The sequence below is a fragment of the Macaca fascicularis genome, chromosome 16, assembly GCF_037993035.2.
Source record: "Macaca fascicularis isolate 582-1 chromosome 16, T2T-MFA8v1.1".
Lineage (NCBI taxonomy): Eukaryota > Metazoa > Chordata > Mammalia > Primates > Cercopithecidae > Macaca > Macaca fascicularis.
Genome location: NC_088390.1, coordinates 66,116,052 through 66,136,517, shown reverse-complemented (window position 1 = coordinate 66,136,517; position 20,466 = coordinate 66,116,052). Strand labels below are relative to the sequence as shown.

The 20,466-nt window shown below is 45.3% G+C and overlaps 1 protein-coding gene across 3 annotated transcripts in view; it reads right to left on the bottom strand.

Annotated features, from left to right (window-relative positions):
* Window positions 1–20,466, bottom strand: part of NMT1 (N-myristoyltransferase 1) — a 48,461-nt gene that overhangs the window by 24,489 nt on the left and 3,506 nt on the right. For 2 of the 3 annotated variants that reach the window (XM_015438622.4, XM_045374650.3), the window contains exon 2: window positions 2,894–3,002. In XM_015438622.4, the coding sequence (XP_015294108.1) occupies window positions 2,894–3,002 (109 nt within the window). Of the gene's footprint in view, window positions 1–2,893; window positions 3,003–8,523; window positions 8,668–20,466 lie in introns of all 3 variants that reach the window. The other variant, XM_074019896.1, reaches the window with a different exon arrangement.

Below are 20,466 nucleotides of genomic sequence, written 5' to 3'. Positions count from 1 at the left end.
ATCTATACCAATCTAAGAGAAAAAACTATTGCTTTAATGGTCATTTCTTCCATTATGACTTTAACCATCTTATTCACTGATTAAACATTTTTTTCTTTTTGAACTGCCTATTCAATCATTTTAAACTAATACGTATGTTGCAAATATTTTCCCAGATTGTTGTTTATCTTTTGACTTCTACAAAGTTTTATATTTGTCAATTTCTGTTTTATGGCTTCTGGGTCCTATGTCAGACTTAGGTTAATAAAAATACATACATTTTCTTCTAATACTTTTATTTACTTTTCTATTTTTCACTTAGGTTATAAAGGAAAGCAACAATATAAACTAGTATGTTCATATTGCTTAGTCCTGGGAGGTGGCATTTTAATTTTCTTCCCCTTGCTGTTTATTAAATAAATTATCGGCCATGTATAGTGGCTCACTCCTGTAATCTCACCAACTTAGGACCCATGGCAGCTTGAGCCTGAGTTAGAGATCAACCTGGGCAACGTGGGGAGACCCTGTGTCTACAATCAATCAAAAAATGAGCCGGGTGTTGTGGTGTGTACCTGTAGTCCTGGCTACTTGGGAGGCTGAGGTGGGAAGACTGCTTGAGCCCAGGAGGATGAGGCTGTGGTCAGCCATGTTCGTACTGCTGCACTCCAACCTGAACGACAGAGTCTCAAAAATAAACTAAATAAATAAAAAGGGAAGACCCAGGCTGGGCACGGTGGCTCACGCCTGTAATCCCAGTACTTTGGGAGGCCAAGGCGGGCAGATCAAGAGGTCAGGAGATCGAGACCATCCTGGCTAACACGGTGAAACCCCATCTCTACTAAAAACACAAAATATTAGCCGGGGATGTTGGCGGGCGCCTGTAGTCCCAGCTACTCGGGAGGCTGAGGCAGGAGAATGGCATGAACCCGGGAGGTGGAGCTCGCAGTGAGCCGAGATTGCGCCACTGCACTCCAGCCTGGGCGACAGAGAAAGACTCCATCTCAAAAAAAAAAAAAAAAAAAAAAAAGGGAAGACCCCCACCTACCTTGTAGGGATGGTGATGGTTGGTTTGGAGCTAATTTAAATGAAGTGCAACATGATATTAAATAATAATGGTATTTTTTTCATAGTGGGTTTTATATTTGAAATAGCAAAAAATTACTTGAAGTCATATCTCAATAAAGTAGTAGATTCAAGTTGAAGCATAACATTTGAGGCAGAAAGCAAAACGTGGGTATACCGGAATGAGAATGGACTTTTGCGAGGCTTATAAACTGTTTCAGAGGCAGTTCTTTTTTGTTGTTGTTGTTAAAAATTTTATTTATTTATTTATTTATTTATTTATTTATTTGAGATGGAATCTCGCCCTATTGCCCAGGCTGAAGTGCAATGGTGCAATCTCGGCTCACTGCAACCTCTACCTCCTGGGTTCAAGCGATTCTCCTGCCTCAGCCTCTTGAGTAGCTGGGATTACAGGCACGCGCCACCACGCCTGGCTAATTTTTTTTTTGTATCTTTAGTAGAGGTGGGGTTTCACCACGTTGGCCGGGCTGGTCTCAAACTCCTGACCTCGTGATCCACCCGCCCTGGCCTCCCAACATGCTGGGATTACAGGTGTGAGCCACCGTGACTGGCCACTTAATTTTTATTTTCTGAGGCAGAGTCCCACTGTGTTGCCCAGGCTGGAGTGCAGTGGCATGATCTCAGCTCACTGCAACCTCCGCCTCCTGGGTTTTCAAGCGATTCTCCTGCCTCAGCCCCCAAGTAGCTGGTATTACAGGCGCCTGCCACCACGCCCAGCTAATTTTTTGTATTTTTAGTAGAGATGGGGTTTCACCATGTTGGCCAGGCTGGTCTTGAACTCCTGACCTCAGGTGATCCACCCGCCTCGGCCTCCCAAAGTGCTGGGATTATAGGCATGAGCCACCGTGCCTGGTCTCAGAGACAGTTTTAAAAGGTGAATTATGAATATGTTTGAGTTGTCCCCTTGCCCCTGTCAGCTACTTTGAGGAAGACAAGACTTACCTGAAATTGTTTTATTTTGTAATGATGTTTTATTTAAGAAACAAAACGATCCTTTCCCATATCTCTGGGTTTCATGCCAGTGCATCACTCTCGGGTTGTAAGCCTTAGGCCAGTGGTTCTCATGGAGTAGAACTCAGAAAGACTCTGTGGGACTCATGGTTTTCATTATAAGGACTATGGCATTAAGAGAATGTTTGCAAATATATGAAGGTGTTAAGAAGAGGTCTGTGGCTGAGCGCAGCAGCTCATGCCTGTAATCCCAGCACTCTGGGAGGCTGAGGCAGGAGGACTGCTTGAGCCCAGGAGTTCAAGACTCAGCTTGGGTAACACAGTGAGACTCCATCTCTACAAAAAATTAAAAAAAAAAAAATTGGACAGGTGTGGTGGCATGCACCTGCAGTTCCAGCTACTTGGGAGGCTGAGGTGGGAGGATCACTTGAGCCCAGGAGTGGAGGCTGTAGTGAGCTATAATCATGCTCTGCACTCTAGCTTGGGCAACAGAGTAAGACCCTGTCTCAAAAAGAAAGGGGGGCCTTTCATTGTCAGAGCGGTGGGGACTTAAGACAGAGAACCACTGCTCTAGGCACCAGGAGCTGTCACACGTAGCTCCCCGGGGCACTGGCACAGCAGCACATGCAGTATGCACCTGTCCATTCTGATAGGCACCATGATTGGGAGTCAGTGTCTGACTTGCCGTGTCTTTTAGGGTACTGAGAGCAGTTTCATCACCTAGGTCTAGGGCAGCAGAGGACAGCAGTGGGATCCAACTCTTCCATCTTGAAGTAATACCAGTGGAGAATGTCAATCGAAGTTGTTCCCATACATTCACCTCAAAACTCTCTCATGTGAAAAAGTGACTCAGTCACAAAAAACAGAGCCTCCTTGTTACCTTTACAGGCTGATCCTGGGTTGAATCTGTCTCACTGCCTTTTTCTTTCTTCTTTTTTTGTTTCTTTTTCTTCTTTTTGGCTCCAGTGTCATTGGCTGGACTCAAACCACTGTAACAAAAAGTAAATACTGATGCAGGATTTAAAAAAAAAAATCTGTTTTGTGCTACCCATGACAAAGAGCTTTCTGTGGACTCAGACCTTCCTTAATCAAGCCTTTGGCTTCAGAAGCAGGCTGAAGAACCCAGGTCCAGAAAGGGCATTTGGAGGACACCAGCACTCCTCCTGACTCGCGCCCCCTCGGCTTTCAGGGAGGGAGTGCTGGGCAAGGGATGTCCTATTTGTGTGAAAGGGCCTTTTCCGTTCTTGCTTTTATGTTGCTTATTTTCTTTAGATTGCCAGGGTAATGGCACCAAACGCAAATGATAATTTTTTTTTTTTTTTTTAGACGGAGTCTCGCTGTGTCACCCAGGCTGGAGTGCAGTGGCGCGATCTCGGCTCACTGCAAACTCTGCCTCCCAGGTTCACGCCATTCTCCTGCCTCAGCCTCCGAGTAGCTGGGACTACAGGCACCCGCCACCACGCCCGGCTAGGTTTTTGTATTTTGTAGTAGAGACGGGGTTTCACCGTGTTAGCCAGGATGGTCTCGATCTCCTGACCTCGTGATCCACCCGCCTTGGCCTCCCAAAGTGCTGGGATTACAGGCTTGAGCCACCGCGCCCGGCCACAAATGATAATTGTTAACAAGGCATTCATACCACAATACTTCCTTGAACTCTGAATGTAAAAGGATGACAGCCAAAAGGCAGTGGTGGGCTTTCTGGAATGCGTTGCCCTTCCTTCCTCCACCTCCCAAATGTATTAGGTTTCATGATTTTCCCCAGTTGGATCTGGAGCACAAGACAGTACGAAAAGGGAGTGAGGGATGAGGAAAAAGGCACATTAACATTGCCGCAATTTGTGTCCAAACTGGTCAATCATGAGAAATGCCTAAATTGGCCAGGTGCAGTAGCTTAAACCTGTAATTCCAACACTTTGGGAGGCTGAGGCAGGTGGATCACTTGAGGTCAGGAGTTTGAGGCCAGACTGGCCAACATGGCAAAACCCTGTTTCTACTAGAAATACAAAAACTAGCTGGGGCCTGGTGGCACATGCCTGTACTCCCAGCTACTCAGGAGGCTGAGGCAGGAGAACCGCTTGAACCCGGGAGGTGGAGGCTGCAGTGAGTTGAGATCACGTCACTGCACCCCAGCCTGGATGACAGAGACAGACCCTGTCTCAAAAAAAAGGAAAAGGTGGCTGGGTGCAGTGGCCCACGCCTATAATCCCAGCACTTTGGGAGGCCAAGGCGGGCGGATCACGAGGTCAGGAGATCAAGACCATCCTGGCTAAGACGGTGAAACCCTGTTTCTACTTAAAATATAAAAAAGTAGCCGGGCGTGGTGGTGGGCGCCTGTAGTCCCAGCTACTCGGGAGGCTGAGGCAGGAGAATCGTGTGAACACAGGAGGTGGAGCTTGCAGTGGGCCGAGATCATGCCACTGCACTCCAGCCTGGGCAACAGACAGAGAGACTCTGTCTCAAAAAAAAAAGGAAAAGGCTGGGCGAGGTGGCTCACATTTGTAATCCCAGCACTTTGGGAGGCCGAGGCAGGCGGATCACCTGAGGCCTGGAGTTCAAGACCAGCCTGACCAACATGGAGAAAGTTTGTCTCTATTAAAAATACAAAATAAGCTGGGCGTGGTGGTGCATGCCTGTAATCCCAGCTACTCGGGAGGCTAAGGCAGGAGAATCGCTTGAACCCGGGAGGCGGAGGTTGCTGTGAGCCGAGATCGCGCCACTGCACTGCAGCCTGGGAAACAAGAGTGGAACACCATCTCAAAAAAAAAAAAAAAAAGGGAAAAAAAAGAAATGCCTAAATCAGGTCTGCAGAATTGAGGACAACTGTTGGCAAGCTCAGACTGAGGGATCACCACTGGCAAAACACAGCATTAAGAATCTTGGGAAACTAAAACAACAATAGCACCCAGTTACTCCTGCCATAGAGAGATCACAAGAAACATGTATGTGTGTATGCAAGTGTACATGTGTGCATGTGATCAAGGGGACTTCCTTATGCTGCTTTTCCCTACATGACACACCCAATCAATGAAGCAAATAGTTTCTTAGCCTCATTAATTTTGTTTTTAATTTAAAAAATAGGGTCTCCCGGCCGGGCGCAGTGGCTCAAGCCTGTAATCCCAGCACTTTGGGAGGCCGAGACGGGTGGATCACGAGGTCAGGAGATCGACACCATCCTGGCTAATACAGTGAAACCGTGTCTCTACTAAAAAAATACAAAAAACTAGCCGGACGTGGTGGCGGGCGCCTGTAGTCCCAGCTACACGGGAGGCTGAGGCAGGAGAATGGCATAAACCTGGGAGTTGGAGCTTGCAGTGAGCTGAGATCCAGCCACTGCACTCCAGCCCGGGCGACAGAGCAAGACTCCGTCTCAAAAAAAAAAAAAAAAAGAAAAAAAAAAAAATAGGGTCTCCCTATGTTACCCAGGCTGGTCTCAAACTCTAGGTTTGAGTGATCCTCCTGCCTTGAACTCCCAAAGTGCTGGGATTACATGTGTGAGCCACCATGCTCAGCCTCTTAGCTACATTGAAAAGTCAAAACTGGCTGGGCGTGGTGGTTTATGCCTGTAATCCCAGCACTTTGGGAAGCCACAGTGGGCAGGTCATGAGGTCAGGAGTTCAAGACCAGTCTGACCAACATGGTGAAACCCCGTCTCGACTAAAAATACAAAATTAGCCAGGTGTGGTGGCACGTGCCTGTAATCCCAGCTACTTGGGAGGCTGAGGCAGGAGAATTGCTTGAGCCCGGGAGGCAGCAGTTGCAGTGAGCCAATGTCGTGCCATTGCACTCCAGCACTGGGCGACAGAGCAAGACTCCATCTCAGAAAAAAAAAAAGGCCAGGCGCGGTGGCTCATACCTGTAATACCAGCACTCTGGGAGGCCGAGATGGGCGGATCACGAGGTCAGGAGATCGAGACCATCCTGGCTAACACGGTGAAACCCCATCTCTACTAAAAAAAAGTACAAAAAACTAGCCGGGAGAGGTGGTGGGCGCCTGTAGTCCCAGCTACTCGGGAGGCTGAGGCAGGAGAATGGCGTAAACCTGGGAGGCGGAGCTTGCAGTGAGCTGAGATCCGGCCACTGCACTCCAGCCTGAGTGACAGAGCGAGACTCCGTCTCAAAAAAAAAAAGAAAAGAAAAAGAAAAAGCAAAGGAAAAAAAAAAGAAAAGTCAAAATTAGGAGTCCAACCTGAGTACAGTGAATCCTAATCTGTAGGATCAGCTAAATGCAGGGATAATTTTAACTGTATATTCTAGATAACCAATTCTCAAAGAATTGAAAGGTCTGGCATGGTGGGTTATGCCCACAATCCCAAAACTTTGGGAGGCCGAGGCAGGCAGATCACTTGAGCTCAGGAGTCTGAGACCAGCCTGGGCAACATGGTGATGAAACCCTGTCTCTACCACAAATCCAAAAATTAGCCAGGTGTGGTGGTGCACACCTGTAGTCCCAACTACTTGGGAGGCTAAGTTGAGAGGGTGGCTTGAAGCCTGGGAGAAGGAGGCTGCAGTGAGCCAAAATCACACAACTATGCTCTAGCCTGGGCAATAGAGCCAGACACTGTCTCAAAAAAAAAAAAACAAAAAAAAAAACAAAAAAAAACCACCCCAAAACCCCAAGAATTAAAACAACGTAAAATACATTTTTCCATTAACATTATGGTAAATACCATTTATAATTCAGAAAGACTTCAGGGTCTCAAAATGCCTGGGAGTTATTATAAATACTACTCTCATCTCACAGAGAGATACTGTATATATGCATATATACAGGGAGACAATGATCTGAAATCACATGCTGCCATTTCCCATCATAGAACGTCTTCAGATTCTCCTATCTCTTCCTGTTCCTGGGAGAAAGGCTCACATCCAGACTTCATGACCTTACCCCTGGAGTTACCTCCAGCCTTTTCTGGATCTCTCTGCTTTCACAATCGTTCTGTATCACCTGAACTCTATATAGCTGTGGGACTCACCTCTGTGAAAACGGCTTTCCATGTGTCTCTCTCATGCTTGAAATCCTAGACTGACGGCAGCTTCTTAACTTGGAAGGTGTCAAGCCCAATTTTTCCCTAGGCCCATCACCCTCAGTTCCCACTTAGGCTGTCCACCCTTGCCTCCCACAGCTTCCATCTGGCTGGGCCTCTCAATGTCCCTGATGCAGAAAGACTGTGACAGGGAGAGATCCAGATAACTCTGGAGGTTCCTTTGGTCCAAGCATAAGGTAATGAAGTCTAGATACAAGTGCACCTACTTGGTATGATATTTAATGAGACCCAGAAGGCATTAACATAGAAGGAAGACTGAGAACATTCAAAGGGGAAATAAGGTAACTTCCTTAAAACCAGATGCTCAGCAAAACCCCCAAGGCCATGGCAAAGAACAGAAACCATAGAGTCATTTATGGCCTAAAGATAACTTCTTCTTCTTAATAACTCAATTTTGTTATCGCACACAGGACCATCTGCAGCCTAGGACAACTCTGTGGTTTTCCTACTCCAGATATTTTCACATCAGTCTCAGGATTATGTGCAGTATTATAAGATTTAAAAACTTGGCCTGGCGCGGTGGCTCACGCCTGTAATCCCAGCACTTTGGGAGGCTGAGGTGGGTAGATCACCCAAGGTCGGGAGTTCAAGACCAGCCTGACCAACATGGAGAAACCCTGTCTCTACTAAAAACACAAAAATTAGCCAGGCATGGTGGCGCATGCCTGTAATCCCAGCTACTCGAGAGGCTGAGGCAAGAGAATCGCTTGAACCCGGGAGGCGGAGGTTGCAGTGAGCTGAGATCACGCCATTGCACTCCAGCCTGGGCAAAAGAGTGAAACTCCATCTCAAAAAAAAAAAAAAAAGGTTTAAAAACTTGCTCATAGGCCAGGTGTGGTGGCTCACGCCTGTAATCCCAGCACTTTGGGAGGCCAAGGCAGGCAGATCACCTAAGATCAGGAGTTCGAGACTAGCCTGACCAACACGGAGAAATCCCATCTCTACTAAAAATATAAAATTAGCCAGGCGTGGTGGTGCATGCCTGTAATCCCTGCTACTCGGGAGGCTGTGGCAGGAGAATCATTTGAACCTGGGAGGTAGAGGTTGTGGTGAGCCAAGACTGCACCACTGCACTCCAGCCTGGGCAACAAGAGCAAAACTCCGTCTCAAAAAAACAAACAAACAAACAAACAAACAAAAAAACCCTGCCTGACATTAGGAGACAAAGCAGTGTACCACTGTTGGACACAAAGCAGTGTACCACTGTTGGATACAATTTATAATATAAATTCTTATTCATATCAGCTTATGGAACAAATTATCTGGTCCCAGCATATGAATTACCATACGAGTAACTTTTTATAATTCTAGAAAAGAAAGAATCAAAAAGGTAAGGTGAAGAACTGCTGTAGATTAACCAACTGGATACTTACTAAACATTAATTTCACACAGGGAAAATAGAAGAAATTACTTCTTTCAACTTTAAAAGTCTTTACAAATATGCAAAATCACTGTAAAAACTACCTTCCTGCCTTTGTTCTTGCTATTGTGTGGAGATACTTCCATGTAGCTATCACCTCATGAATCCACTTTTTGTGTACGGATCTTGGGCTGAACTCTTGTTCTGCTTTATGCATTGCCAATACAAATGTCTAGAAATCTCCAAGACTGAAAATAAAATCAGAGAGCAAATTTCATTGTCTTTATATTGGCTTGAATTTGTACACGCAGCCAGTCACTGAGCAACAATCCTGTTTCAACTTGTATATCAAGTACATGGCTAACAAGGGAAGTCTTGTTGTTGTTGTTGTTGTTGTTTTGAGACACAGTTTCACTCTTGTTGCCCAGGCTGGAGTGCAATGGCACAATCTCAGCTCATTGCAGCTTCCGCCTCCCAGGTTCAAGGGATTCTCCTGCCGCAGCCTACCAAGTAGTTGGGATTACAAGCATGTGCCACCACGCCCAGCTAATTTTTGTATTTTTAGTAGAGACGGGGTTTCACCATGTTGGTCAGTCTGGTCTCAAACTCCTGACCTCAGGTGATTCACCTGTCTCAGTCTCCCAAAGTGCTGGGATTACAGGCGTGAGCCCCTGCTTCTAGCTGCATTTTTTTTTCCTTTAATCAGTCATTTTCACTGAGCTACCAAGTATTGAGCCCCATCCATGAGGACACACTATGAGTTCACATAGTCTTACAGTCAACACCCCCAAACAGAGGACAACCAATTCAGCAAAACCAGATTTGCAAGGAGTCTGCTACAGTTAGCTTTCATGGTAATTATAATAATTTTAATTATTCATAGGAAACCAAGCTCAGAGGCCTTGAAAGTAGGACTTCAAAAAGCATCCTAGCAAGCCAATGCCATTTCACAGAAGAATGGCCTCAATTTGGACTAAGGGAAAACAAAACTAGAGGACCCCACAGAAGCCAGGCTAATCCTTCTCCAGGAATCTGGCATCGTTTTTTGTTTGTTTGTTGATTCATGTTTTTTTGTTTTTGAGATGGAGGCTCGCCTTGTCACCCAGGCTGGAGTGCAACAGCACAATCTCGGCTCACTGCGGCCTCCTCATCGCAGATTCCAACGATTCTTCTGCCTCAGCCTTCTGGGTAGCTGGGATTACAGGCACACAACACCATGCCCGGCTAATTTTTGTATTTTTAGCAGAGATGGAGTTTCACCGTGTTGGTCAGGCTGGTCTTGAACTTCTGACCTCAGGTGATCTGCCCACCTCGGCCTCCCAAAGTGCTAAGATTAGATTACAGGCTGTGAGCGCCATGCCTGGCCTTTTTTTTTTTTTTTTTTTTTTGAGACAGAGTCTTGCTCTGTTGCCAGACTGGAGTGCAGTGGCGTGTTCTCAGCTAACTGCAACCTCCGCCTCCTGGGTTCAGTGATTCTCCTGCCTCAGCCTTCCGAGTAGCTGGGACTACAGGCACGCACCACAATGCCCGGCTAATTTTTTGTACTTTTAGTAGAGACAAAAGTTTCACCATGTTGGCCAGGCTGGTCTCGAACTCCTGACCTCATGATCTGCCAGCCTTGGCCTCCCAAAGTGCAGGGATTACAGGCGTGAGCCACCTCGCCCGGCCATTTTTATTTTTTTTAAAGACTGAGTCTCGCTCTGTTGCCCAGGCTGTAGTGCAGTGGTGTGATCTCGGCTCACTGCAACCTCCACCTCCCAGGTTCAAGCAATTCTCATACCTCGGCCTCCTTAGTAGCTGCAATTACAGGCACCCACCATCAGGCCCAGCTAATTTTTGTATTTTTAGTAGAGACAGGGTTTCACCATGTTGGCCAGTCTGGTCTTGGACTCCTGACCTCAAGTGATCCACCCACCTCAGCCTCCCAACATGCTGGGATTACAGGCATGAGCCACTACACCTGCCTGTTTGTTCATTTTTGAGACAAGGTCTTGCTTTGTCACCCAGGCTGGAGTGCAGTGGCACGATCATGGCTCACTGCAGCCTCCAACTCCTGCCTCCAACTCCTGGGCTCAAGCAATCCTCCTGCTTCAGCATCCTGAGTAATTGCGACTACAGGCGTGCATCACCATGCCTGGCTAATTTTAGGCTGGGCTCAAACTCCTGGGCTCAAGCAATCCTCCTGCCTTGGCCTCCCAAAGTGCTGGGATTACAGGCATGAGCCACCGTGTCTGGCTGGCATCCTTTTTAAAGAGATTTGAAGTCCACACCCACTGGATGGGAATCCTAGGGCATGCTACGATTCAGCACACTGAAACAGAAATCTCTCAGAGATCTAAGCTGTCACTCACCTTAATTCAAACTGAGATTGGCCAGAACCAGAATCTTAGAATATAGCAAATCAAAGTCCAACTTGTTTCACTTGGTTCCAAAACAGAGTAGAGAATTAAGTCAAGTTTGCTTTGGTGCAGTGACAGAAGCGCCTCCTCCTCAAGAAGGGAGATGGCAGTTCATAGAAAAATTATGAGACTTATATTCTAAAGTTGATCAATTCATCAATGACCAACCCAGCAAATACAGGGTGAATTAGAATAAAAGGTCCAGGAACAGAGCAGAAAAGCAATCAAGAAATGTCATCTTTTAATGAAGGCCAAAATATTCCAAGTTCAAAGATGTAAGACATCCTAAGGACTCTCTTGTATAAATTCAGACCTTGGGGAGGAGATGGAAAACGAACTTCAGTACTTATTTCTAGAAATAGAACGCAGTGCTGGGTATGTAAGCGGGTGGGAGGTAAGGGCAAGCTGGCAGATGAACGGCAAGAGAAGAGGAACTTCCAGACAACACGAGCAGCGAGGGTCCATATGTGGGGCCTCCTCTCAGTCTAACTGGATGATGCAATCCGCTCAAAACTGCATGCCTGGGAAGAAAAAGCTCTATCACAGGGGAGGGGAAGCTGAGCCTCCAACACTGGAATCTCAGAACCATCTGGCTTAACTTGTTGTTTATAGATGAGGAAACCAAAGCCCAGAAATGTGAGGCAAATTGGTTATCAACTAACCAACTAGCATCTAGGGAGGAGCCATCAATCTCTAAAGACTTGGGGCCATTTCCCCTCAAAGCCTATGGCTTCGTTCCCTATAAGAACTGACTTGAGAATCCTCCAAAGCCAAGAGAATATTGTTTCCTCACACTAAGCTATAGAACACAGTTTTGGTGTTTGAGAGGAGTAAGCATTAGAAGTAATGAGGAAAGTGAGCCATGTTTTATCCAGAAAGTTCTGACTACTCTAGTTCTCTGATGTCTGCCTGTTTTAAAACTATAATCTCCTAAAACACTTTTACATATAATACTATATTGCTTTTTTGGCTTCCCAATGACGTTAAAAATTTCCTAAGAACAAGGACTACATCTTTTTTATTTTTGAGACAGAGTCTTGCTCTGTTGCCCAGGCTGGCGTGCAGTGGCGTGATCTTGGCTCACTGCAATCTCCGCCTCCTGGGTTCAAGCGATTCTCTTCCTCAGCCTCCTGAGAAGCTGGGATTTCAGGCATGTGCCACCATGCCCGGCTAATTTTTGTATTTTTAGCAGAGACGGAGTTTCACCATGTTGGCCAGGCTGGTCTCGAACTCCTGGCCTCAAGTGATCTGCCTCAGCCTCCTACAGCGCTGGGATTACAGGCGTGAGTCACTGCACCCGGCCAGACTACATCTTATACAGCTGTTTCCAACAGCACCTCTAGTTGTGCTGAGCACACAGTTAACAGTTCAACAGTTATATGCCTGACTGATGCTTTACAGGCATAATAGACTAAAATAAGACCTTGAAAAGCTAGAGCCCAAAAGAGGGTCAGCAAAACATCTTTAGTACTGTTTGCACAGGACAGCTGTGTTAATATTCCATGAGAGCAATGGAAATGCTGTGCTCTTGAGCTACTGATTGAGATTTTAAATTCTCAACTTTGTTTTTTAATTAAAAAAAAATAGGCCAGGCGCAGTGGCTCACACCTGTAATCCCCGCACTTTGCGAGGCCAAAGTGGGTGGATCACCTGAGGTCAGGAGTTTGGGACCAGTCTGGCCAACATGGTGAAACCCCATCTCTACCAAAAAAAAATAGAAACATTAGCCAGGTGTGGTGGTGCACACCTGTAATCCCAGCTACTTGGGAGGCTGAGGCAGGAGAATTGCTTGAACCTGGGAGAGGGAGGTTGCAGTGAGCTAAGATCACACCACTGCACTCAGCCTGAGTGAGACTCCATCTCAAATAAAAATATAATGAATTTTTTTTTTTTGACAGGTTCTTGCTCTGTCACCCAGGCTGGAGTGCAGTGGCACAATCGTGGCTCACTGCAGCCTCAACCTCCCAGGTTCAAGCAATCGTCTCACCTCAGCCTCCTGAGTAGCTGGGACTACGGGCGTACGCCACCATACTTGGCTAATTTTTATACGTTTTGTAGAGACAGGGTTTCACTATGTTGCCCAGGCTGGTCTTGAATTCCTGGGCTCAAGCTATCCACCTGCCTCAGCTTCCCAAAATGCTGGGATTACAGATGTGAGCTACCATGTCCAGCCCTAATTTTCTTATTCATTGTCTTCTCTCTTCTTAGGCTCTGTCCTACTCCTTGAAAAGTTAAAACAGGTCCAGCCAGGTGTGGTGGCGTGAATTTGTAGTCCCAGCTACTCAGGAAGCTGAGGCGGGAGGATCTCTTGAGCCCGAGTCTGATGACGTAGCAGTGCACCACGACCACGCTTGTGAACAGCCACTGTACTCCACCCTGGGTGACAAAGTGAGACCCCATCTCTAATAAGTAAATAAAACACAAACAAAAAAGCTCCACTCTAACTATTTCTAATGGTTTCAATGTCTTAAACACAGACCACAGGTTTACAACATAAGAAAAAAAAAGTTTGGGAAATAAAATTCACAAAATTTGGCCACTTTTTTTTTTTTTCACTGTAGCTCTCAGATCTCATGGCCACTTGTTTTTTACTTGTATTTTTTAAATGCTAGTCAAGTGAAGCAGGGGGAGTGGAAAAGAAACAAAGAAATCTATAACTGGTTATGACAAATTAGTCGTAGACACCACTGCACTTGGACCAATCGCCATGTGTTTTCTACCTCTGAAAAAAAAAGACAGGAGTTGGAGACCAGCCTGTGCAATATAGTGAGACCTTGTCTCTATATACAGAGACCAAAAAATTAGCCTGTAGTCCCGGTCACCTGGGAGGTTGACGTAGGAGGACTGCACCACGGCACTACGACCGGGGTGACAGAGTGAAACCTTGTCTCAAAAAAAAAAAAAAAAAAAAAAAAAGTGAATTTTTTGGGCTGAAATACAAATTTTCCAGAGAAACTTGTTAAAATAAACCCTAACCTCTAATATCCTTTTGATTCTACTTTTAGACATCAGGAAATCCTTTTGCAAATCAATTAACTCTTGAAGTATGGTAAGTTCACTAGTAATCCTATTAGTACTCAGAAAGCCCAAAGAGAGGTGAAAGAAATGGCAAAGATGCCCAGAAGGAAACGACATGGCATGAATCAGTATCAGCTGTCTAGTCCCTGTACTTCTGCCCCCGACTCTGCACATTCCCACCAATTAGTCATATCAAAAACTGCTTGTGAATCCCAAATGATGGGGAAAATAAAAACACTTTAGTACTGCCATCAAGGTACCCTGGGGCTGGGCACAGTGGCTCATGCCTGTAATCCCAGCACTTTGGGAGGCCAAGGCGGGTAGATCACCTAACGTCTGGAGCTCAAGACAAGCCTGGCCAACATAGCGAAACCCCGTCTCTACTAAAAAATACAAAAATTAGCTGGGCATGGTGGCAGGTGCCTGTAATCCCAGCTACTTGGGAGGCTGAGGCGGGAGAATCGTTTGAACCCAGGAGGCAGAGGTTGCAGTGAGCCGAGATCACGCCACCACACTCCAGCCTGAGTGACAGAGTGAGACTCCATCTCACACACACACACAAAAAGGTACCCTGGGAGGTCTGTGAAAAGAACAGCAAGTTGTAAGAAGGGATTACAAAAGACCACTTTCGCTGCCACCCTCGGCCCTCCCTGGGATAGTAAGCCAGAGTACTGAGGGTGAACGAGCCAATTCTTGTCATGGACGATAACTGCTTTTCAGAGGTCACAAAAACTCTGCTATAGTAAACTGCTTAAAACTGGAATGAGACAAATGTGTAAATTCCACATTGAGTCTGTTTGGCAAGTTAAGACTTTGACTTTGCAACTCCAAGGTAAAATCAAATGCTGTTCAGAGACCATTATCAAGAATGTTTTGAGCAGTGGCTCAATGCTGGCAGAAATCTCACCCACTAGAATGACTTCTTTTTTTTTTTTCTGAGACGGCGTCTCACTTTGTTGCCCAGGCTGGAGTGCAGTGGCGTGATTAGAATGACTTCTGAAAAAAATATTTGTCTATCATGGAGAGACAAACTGGTTCCCAAGTTTGGGAACATCCATAGGCTGTTAAATGGATCCAAAGATAGGATTCACACTGCTGCAGATTCAAGATGCAGAAGTCAATTCAGCAGGGGAAAGAAATCTAGCAAGTTCAGAATGGATCCTCTGAGGTGTCAAAGAGACCAGCGGAGATGCAAATCTCAAGCCTCACTATAAAAACTGAAGTCTGGCTGGGCACGGTGGTGGCTCATGCCTGTAATGCCAGCACTTTGAGAGGCTGAGGCGGGCAGATCACGAGGTTAGGAGTTCCAAGACCAGCCTGGCCAACATAGTGAAACTCCGTCTCTACTAAAAATACAAAAATTAGCTGGGCAGGGTGGTGCACGCCTGTAGTCCCAGCTACCCAGGAGGCTGAGGCAGGAGAATCGCTAGAACCTGGAAGGTGGAGGTTGTGGTGAGCTGAGATCACACCACTGCACTCCAGCCTGGGCAACAGAGCAAGACTCTGTCTGAAATAAATAAATAAATAAATAAATAAATAAATAAATAAATAAGTCTGGCCAGGCACGATGGCTCACGCCTCTAATGTCAGCACTTTGGGAGGTGAAGGCAGATGGATCACAAGGTCAGGAGTTCAAGACCAGCCTGGCCAAGATGGTGAAACCCCGTCTCTACTAAAACTACAAAAGTTAGCCGGGTATGGTGGTGCATGTCTGTGATCCCAGCTACTTGGGAGATTAAGACACAAGAATTGCTTCAACTTGGAAGGCGGAGGTTGCAGTGAGTTAAGATCATGCCACTGCACTCCAGCTTGGGCGACAGTCTTTTTTTGAGAGTACTGAGGGTGAACAAGCCAATTCTTGTCATGGACGATAACTGTTTTTCAGAGGTCACAAAAGCTCTGCTATACTAAACTGCTTAAAACTGGAATGAGACAAATGTGTAAATTCCACATTGAGTTTGTTTGGCAAGTTAAGACTTTGACTTTGCAACTCCAAGGTAAAATCAAATGCTGTTCAGAGACCATTTTTTCTGTCTCAAAAAAAGAAACAAACAAACAAACAAAAACCCTAAAGTCTTCATAAGTGAAATCATGGAGGATATAATCCACGTAAAGGGCTTAGCACAATGCCCACTACATAGTGATAATAGTAACTTTTACTAAACACTTAACCATAGTGACTCCTCAGTTGCCTCTCAGAGCAGCTCTAGAAAGTTGTTTTTTTTTTTTTTTTTTGTCTATTTTTTTGAGATGGAGTCTCTCTCTCTCGCCCAGACTGAAGTGCAGTGGCGCCATATAGGCTCACTGCTACCTCTGCCTCCCAGGTTCAAGTGATTCTCCTGTCTCAGCCTCCCATATAGCTGGCACTACAGGGCTACACCACCACGCCCAGCTAATTTTTGTATTTTTAGTACAGATGGGGTTTTGCCATGTTGGCCCAGCTGGTCTCGAACTCCTGACCTCAAGTGATCTGCCCATCTCAGCCTCTCAAAGTGCTGGGACATTTTTGAGGCTAATACTGAGCCTGTGGAGGAATTCCGGTTTAGTACTTTTGGCGCTCTCAATAGAGAACACCATATTTTGTGTCCCTTAAATGTAACAATCACAAGGACGACATCTTTGAGGAATTAGAAGAGAGGCTTGAAGGGTAGATTTCAGATAAAAAGCTAAAGAGAAAGAGTTAAAGTAGCATCCTCCTGAAGTTACTAAATGTATGGCTCATGAATCTATGGGCTCTATAGGGAAAGGGTTAACTGCCAACTTAGTAAAGCTGGGGAATTTTAACATGAGCATATTAGTTGAACAATGTGAAAAATCAGCAAAACTGCTTTGCCATGAGCAGCGAGTCCCTGAAATAGGCTCTCATTTACTTTCCATTTCTTCTGCTTTCCAGTCTCTTCTCTTTGAAGCAGCTCTTGATTAGTTTCTTTTTAATTGCCACTTAATTGGGAAACAAAATTAGAACACTTATTTGATATCAGTGATGAGGTTTCTCTTTCCATTCTGCTTTGATCTAGTTTTGAAAAACCAAAAGTTGAAGGGAGAAATTAAAAAGGAACTAAAAAGATTTCTTCTTTCCAAGAGCTAGCTGCAGCTATAAACCATCAAATAAATATGGAAAGAATGACTCTTGGAGAAGCTGAAGAAAAAAACAAAAGCAAGTAAGGCTAGCTTTAAGGAATGTATTTTCAGAAAGACTTTTCTTTCCTCCTAAGTTTTCATAAGGGATAATATCTTGTAACCAGGAAGTGAAGAGAACTTATAAAGAATCCATGTTAACCTGTCCCAAGGAGTAAGAGAGCCGGATGGAGATGAGACACCTCTTGTCGGAGGGCTCTTGACCCATGCTTACTAGGATCTCAATGATACTGAAGACACTGCAAAATAAATTCTGAAAGACTCCTGGAACATAATAGTCTAAAAGTTCTTTTTTGTTCCAAAACATTCAGACAAACTTCACTTATTATCCCCAAATTAAAATCTGCCAACTGATGAGATTTATTCTTTGGCAACACTTCTTGGAAAGACTCTCATTAAAAAAAAAAAATCAAATTAAACCATATAGATGAATCACGAACTACAGGGGGATGCTGCATAAAGATGATCTTAGTCTGACTGTCCTCTAAATTGGTCAGGATAATTATGCTAGGCACGTAACTGGGGGAAATTGAGTGCAGTAAAAAACAAACAAAACTGGCTGGGCGCAGGAGCTTATGCCCACAATCCCAGCCGTTTGGGAGGCCAAGGTGGGAGCATCACTTGAGGCCAGTAGTTTGAGACCAGCCTGGGCTAAATAGTGCAACCCCATCTCTACAGAAAATTTTTAAAAAGAAAATTAGCCAGGAACGATGGTGCATGTCTACAGTCCTAGCTACTTGGGAGGCTGAGGTGGGAGGATTGCTAGAGTCCAGGTCAAAGGCCGCAGTAAGCCATGATCACACCACTGTACTGGGCAACAGAGCGAGGCCCTGCTTCCAAAGTAATAACAATAACTTAAAAATTAGGCCAGGCGCAGTGGCTCATGCCTGTAATCCCAGAACTTTGAGAGGCCGAGGCGGGCAGATCATGAGGTCAGGAGATCAAGACCATCCTGGTTAACATGGTGAAACTCTGTCTCTATTAAAAATACAAAAAATTAGTTGGGCGTGGTGGCGGGCACCTGTAGTTCCAGCTACTCAGGAGGCTGAGGCAGGAGAATGGCATGAACCCGGGAGGCAGAGCCTGCAGTGAACCGAGATCACGCCACTGCACTCCAGCCTGGGCAACAGAGTGAGACTCCATCTCAAAAAAAAAAAAAAATTAAATTAAAAATTTTTTAAATAGAAAAACTGAAGAGATGCATCCATACACATTACATATGTATGCATGTATACATATATACGTATATATGTATACATGAAGGGTTTGGGGTTTTTTGTTTTTATTTATAGAGATGGGGTCTCACCGTGTTGCCCAGGCTTGTCTCGAACTCCTGGGCTCAAGTGATTTTTCCGCCTCAGCCTCCCAATGTGCTGAGGTTACAGGCGTGAGCCACTACACACAACTACATGAAGTTTTATATTCATCAAATGTTTATGCTGATTTAATTATGGAGGAAACACAAGACTAGAAAAATCAAGAACTAAACTCATATACAAAGAGACATAAGAAACTAATACAACTGGCTGGGCGTGGTGGCTCACACCTGTAATCCTAGCACTTTGGGAGGCTAAGGCAGGCAGACTGCCTGAGCTTAGGAGTTCGAGACCAGCCTGGGCAACATGGTGAAACCTCGTCTCTACTAAAATACGAATAATTAGCTGGGCGTGGCAGTGTGCTCCTGTAGTCCCAGCTACTCAGGAGGCTGAGGCAGGAGAATTTCTTGAACCTGGGAGGCAGAGGTTGCAGTGAGCCGAGATGATGCCACGGCACTCCAGCCTGGGCAACAGAGTGAGACTCTGTCTCCAAAAAAAAAAAAAAGGAAATAATACAACCGCATTTCCCATGAATCCAGTACATGAATTTAGCTCATTTTATTAGCATAGAGCACTGTGACTTTAGTTCCTGAAAAAGAGCCCAGGAAGCTGGGTGTGGTGGCTCATGCTTACAATCTCAGCACTTTGGGAGGCTAAAGCAGGAGGATCACTTGAACCCAGGAGTTTGAGACTAGCCTGGGCAACATAGTGAGACACAGTCTCTTTAAAAAAAAATTTTTTTTAATGGCTGGGCATGGTGGCCCATGTCTGTAATACCAGCACTTTGGGAGGCCGAGGTGGACAGATCACAAGGTCAGAAGATCGAGACCATCCTGACTAACTCGATGAAACGCCGTCTCTACTAAAAGTACAAAAAAATTAGCCGGGCGTGGTGGCAGGCACCTGTAGTCCCAGCTACTTGGGAGACTGAGGCAGGAGAATGGTGTGTACCCGGCAGGCAGAGTTTGCAGTGAGCAGAGATCATGCCACTGCACTCCAGCCTGGGCAACAGAGCGAGACTCCGTCTCAAAAAAAGAAAAAAAAAAAGGGCCTAAGAGAATAAAGGTTAGCTTGAACTATGATTAACCTTTATTGTATATTACACATTTTAGACTCTCTAGCATTGAAAGGAAAACTTCTCTGTCAACTTTTACATGATTTTTGAGAAGATTTTAAATAATATTAAGTAAAGACAAAAAACATTTCAAGAAGCAAAACACAGTGGAAAGCTTCCACAACAAATTGGAGCTTCTTGATTTCTGTAGGTATTTCTTTTTTTTTTTTTTTTGAGATGGAGTCTCACTCTGTCACCCAGGCTGGAGTACAGTGGCGCAATCTCGGCTCACTGTAAGCTCTGCCTCCCAGGTTCACGCCACTCTCCTGCCTCAGCCTCCCGAATAGCTGGGACTACAGGCACCCGCCATCATGCCTAGCTAATTTTTTGTATTTTTAGTAGAGATGGGGTTTCACTGTGTTAGCCAGGATGGTCTTGATCTCCTGACCTCGTGATCCACCCGCCTTGGCCTCCCAAAGTTCTGGGATTACAGGCGTGAGCCACCGCGCCCAGCCTCTGTAGGTATTTCATAAAAATTGTAGTAAGGCTTACAATGAGAATTATTTGGGGAGAGAAAACATGTATGTAAGAAAAATCTGACATCCTCTCACTTGGTGAGGGGAGATAAAACTCCACTAATATTAAGCTAGGTACTTTAATATCTGCCATTCATTCATACAGCAAATATTCACTAATGCCCACTAAGTGCTAGGCATTTTGAAGACACAATCCTGTTTACATGCACCTTACTGTCAGATGAGACAGGTACAAGACACATTAAGAAACATTACCAAATATGTAGTTACATTTATTGTTATGATAAAAGCTACAATACAGCACATAATAAGAGCAGAGGGACAAGCTGGGAGGTTAGGGAAGATGTGAAGAAAGAGGAGGAGGGAGGAAGAGGAGTGCATTCCAGATGTTATCTCATTTAATCCCTATAACTCTGAGTTAAGTACCTTTCCCAAGGTCACAGGACTATTAAGCGTCAGAGCCAAGCTTTGAGATGAGATTTTCAGATCAGAGGCTTGCTCTGTTGCCCAGGCTGGAGTGCAGTGGAGAGATCTCAGCTCACTGCAACCTCTGCTCCCTGGTTTCAAGCGATTCTCCTGCCTCAGC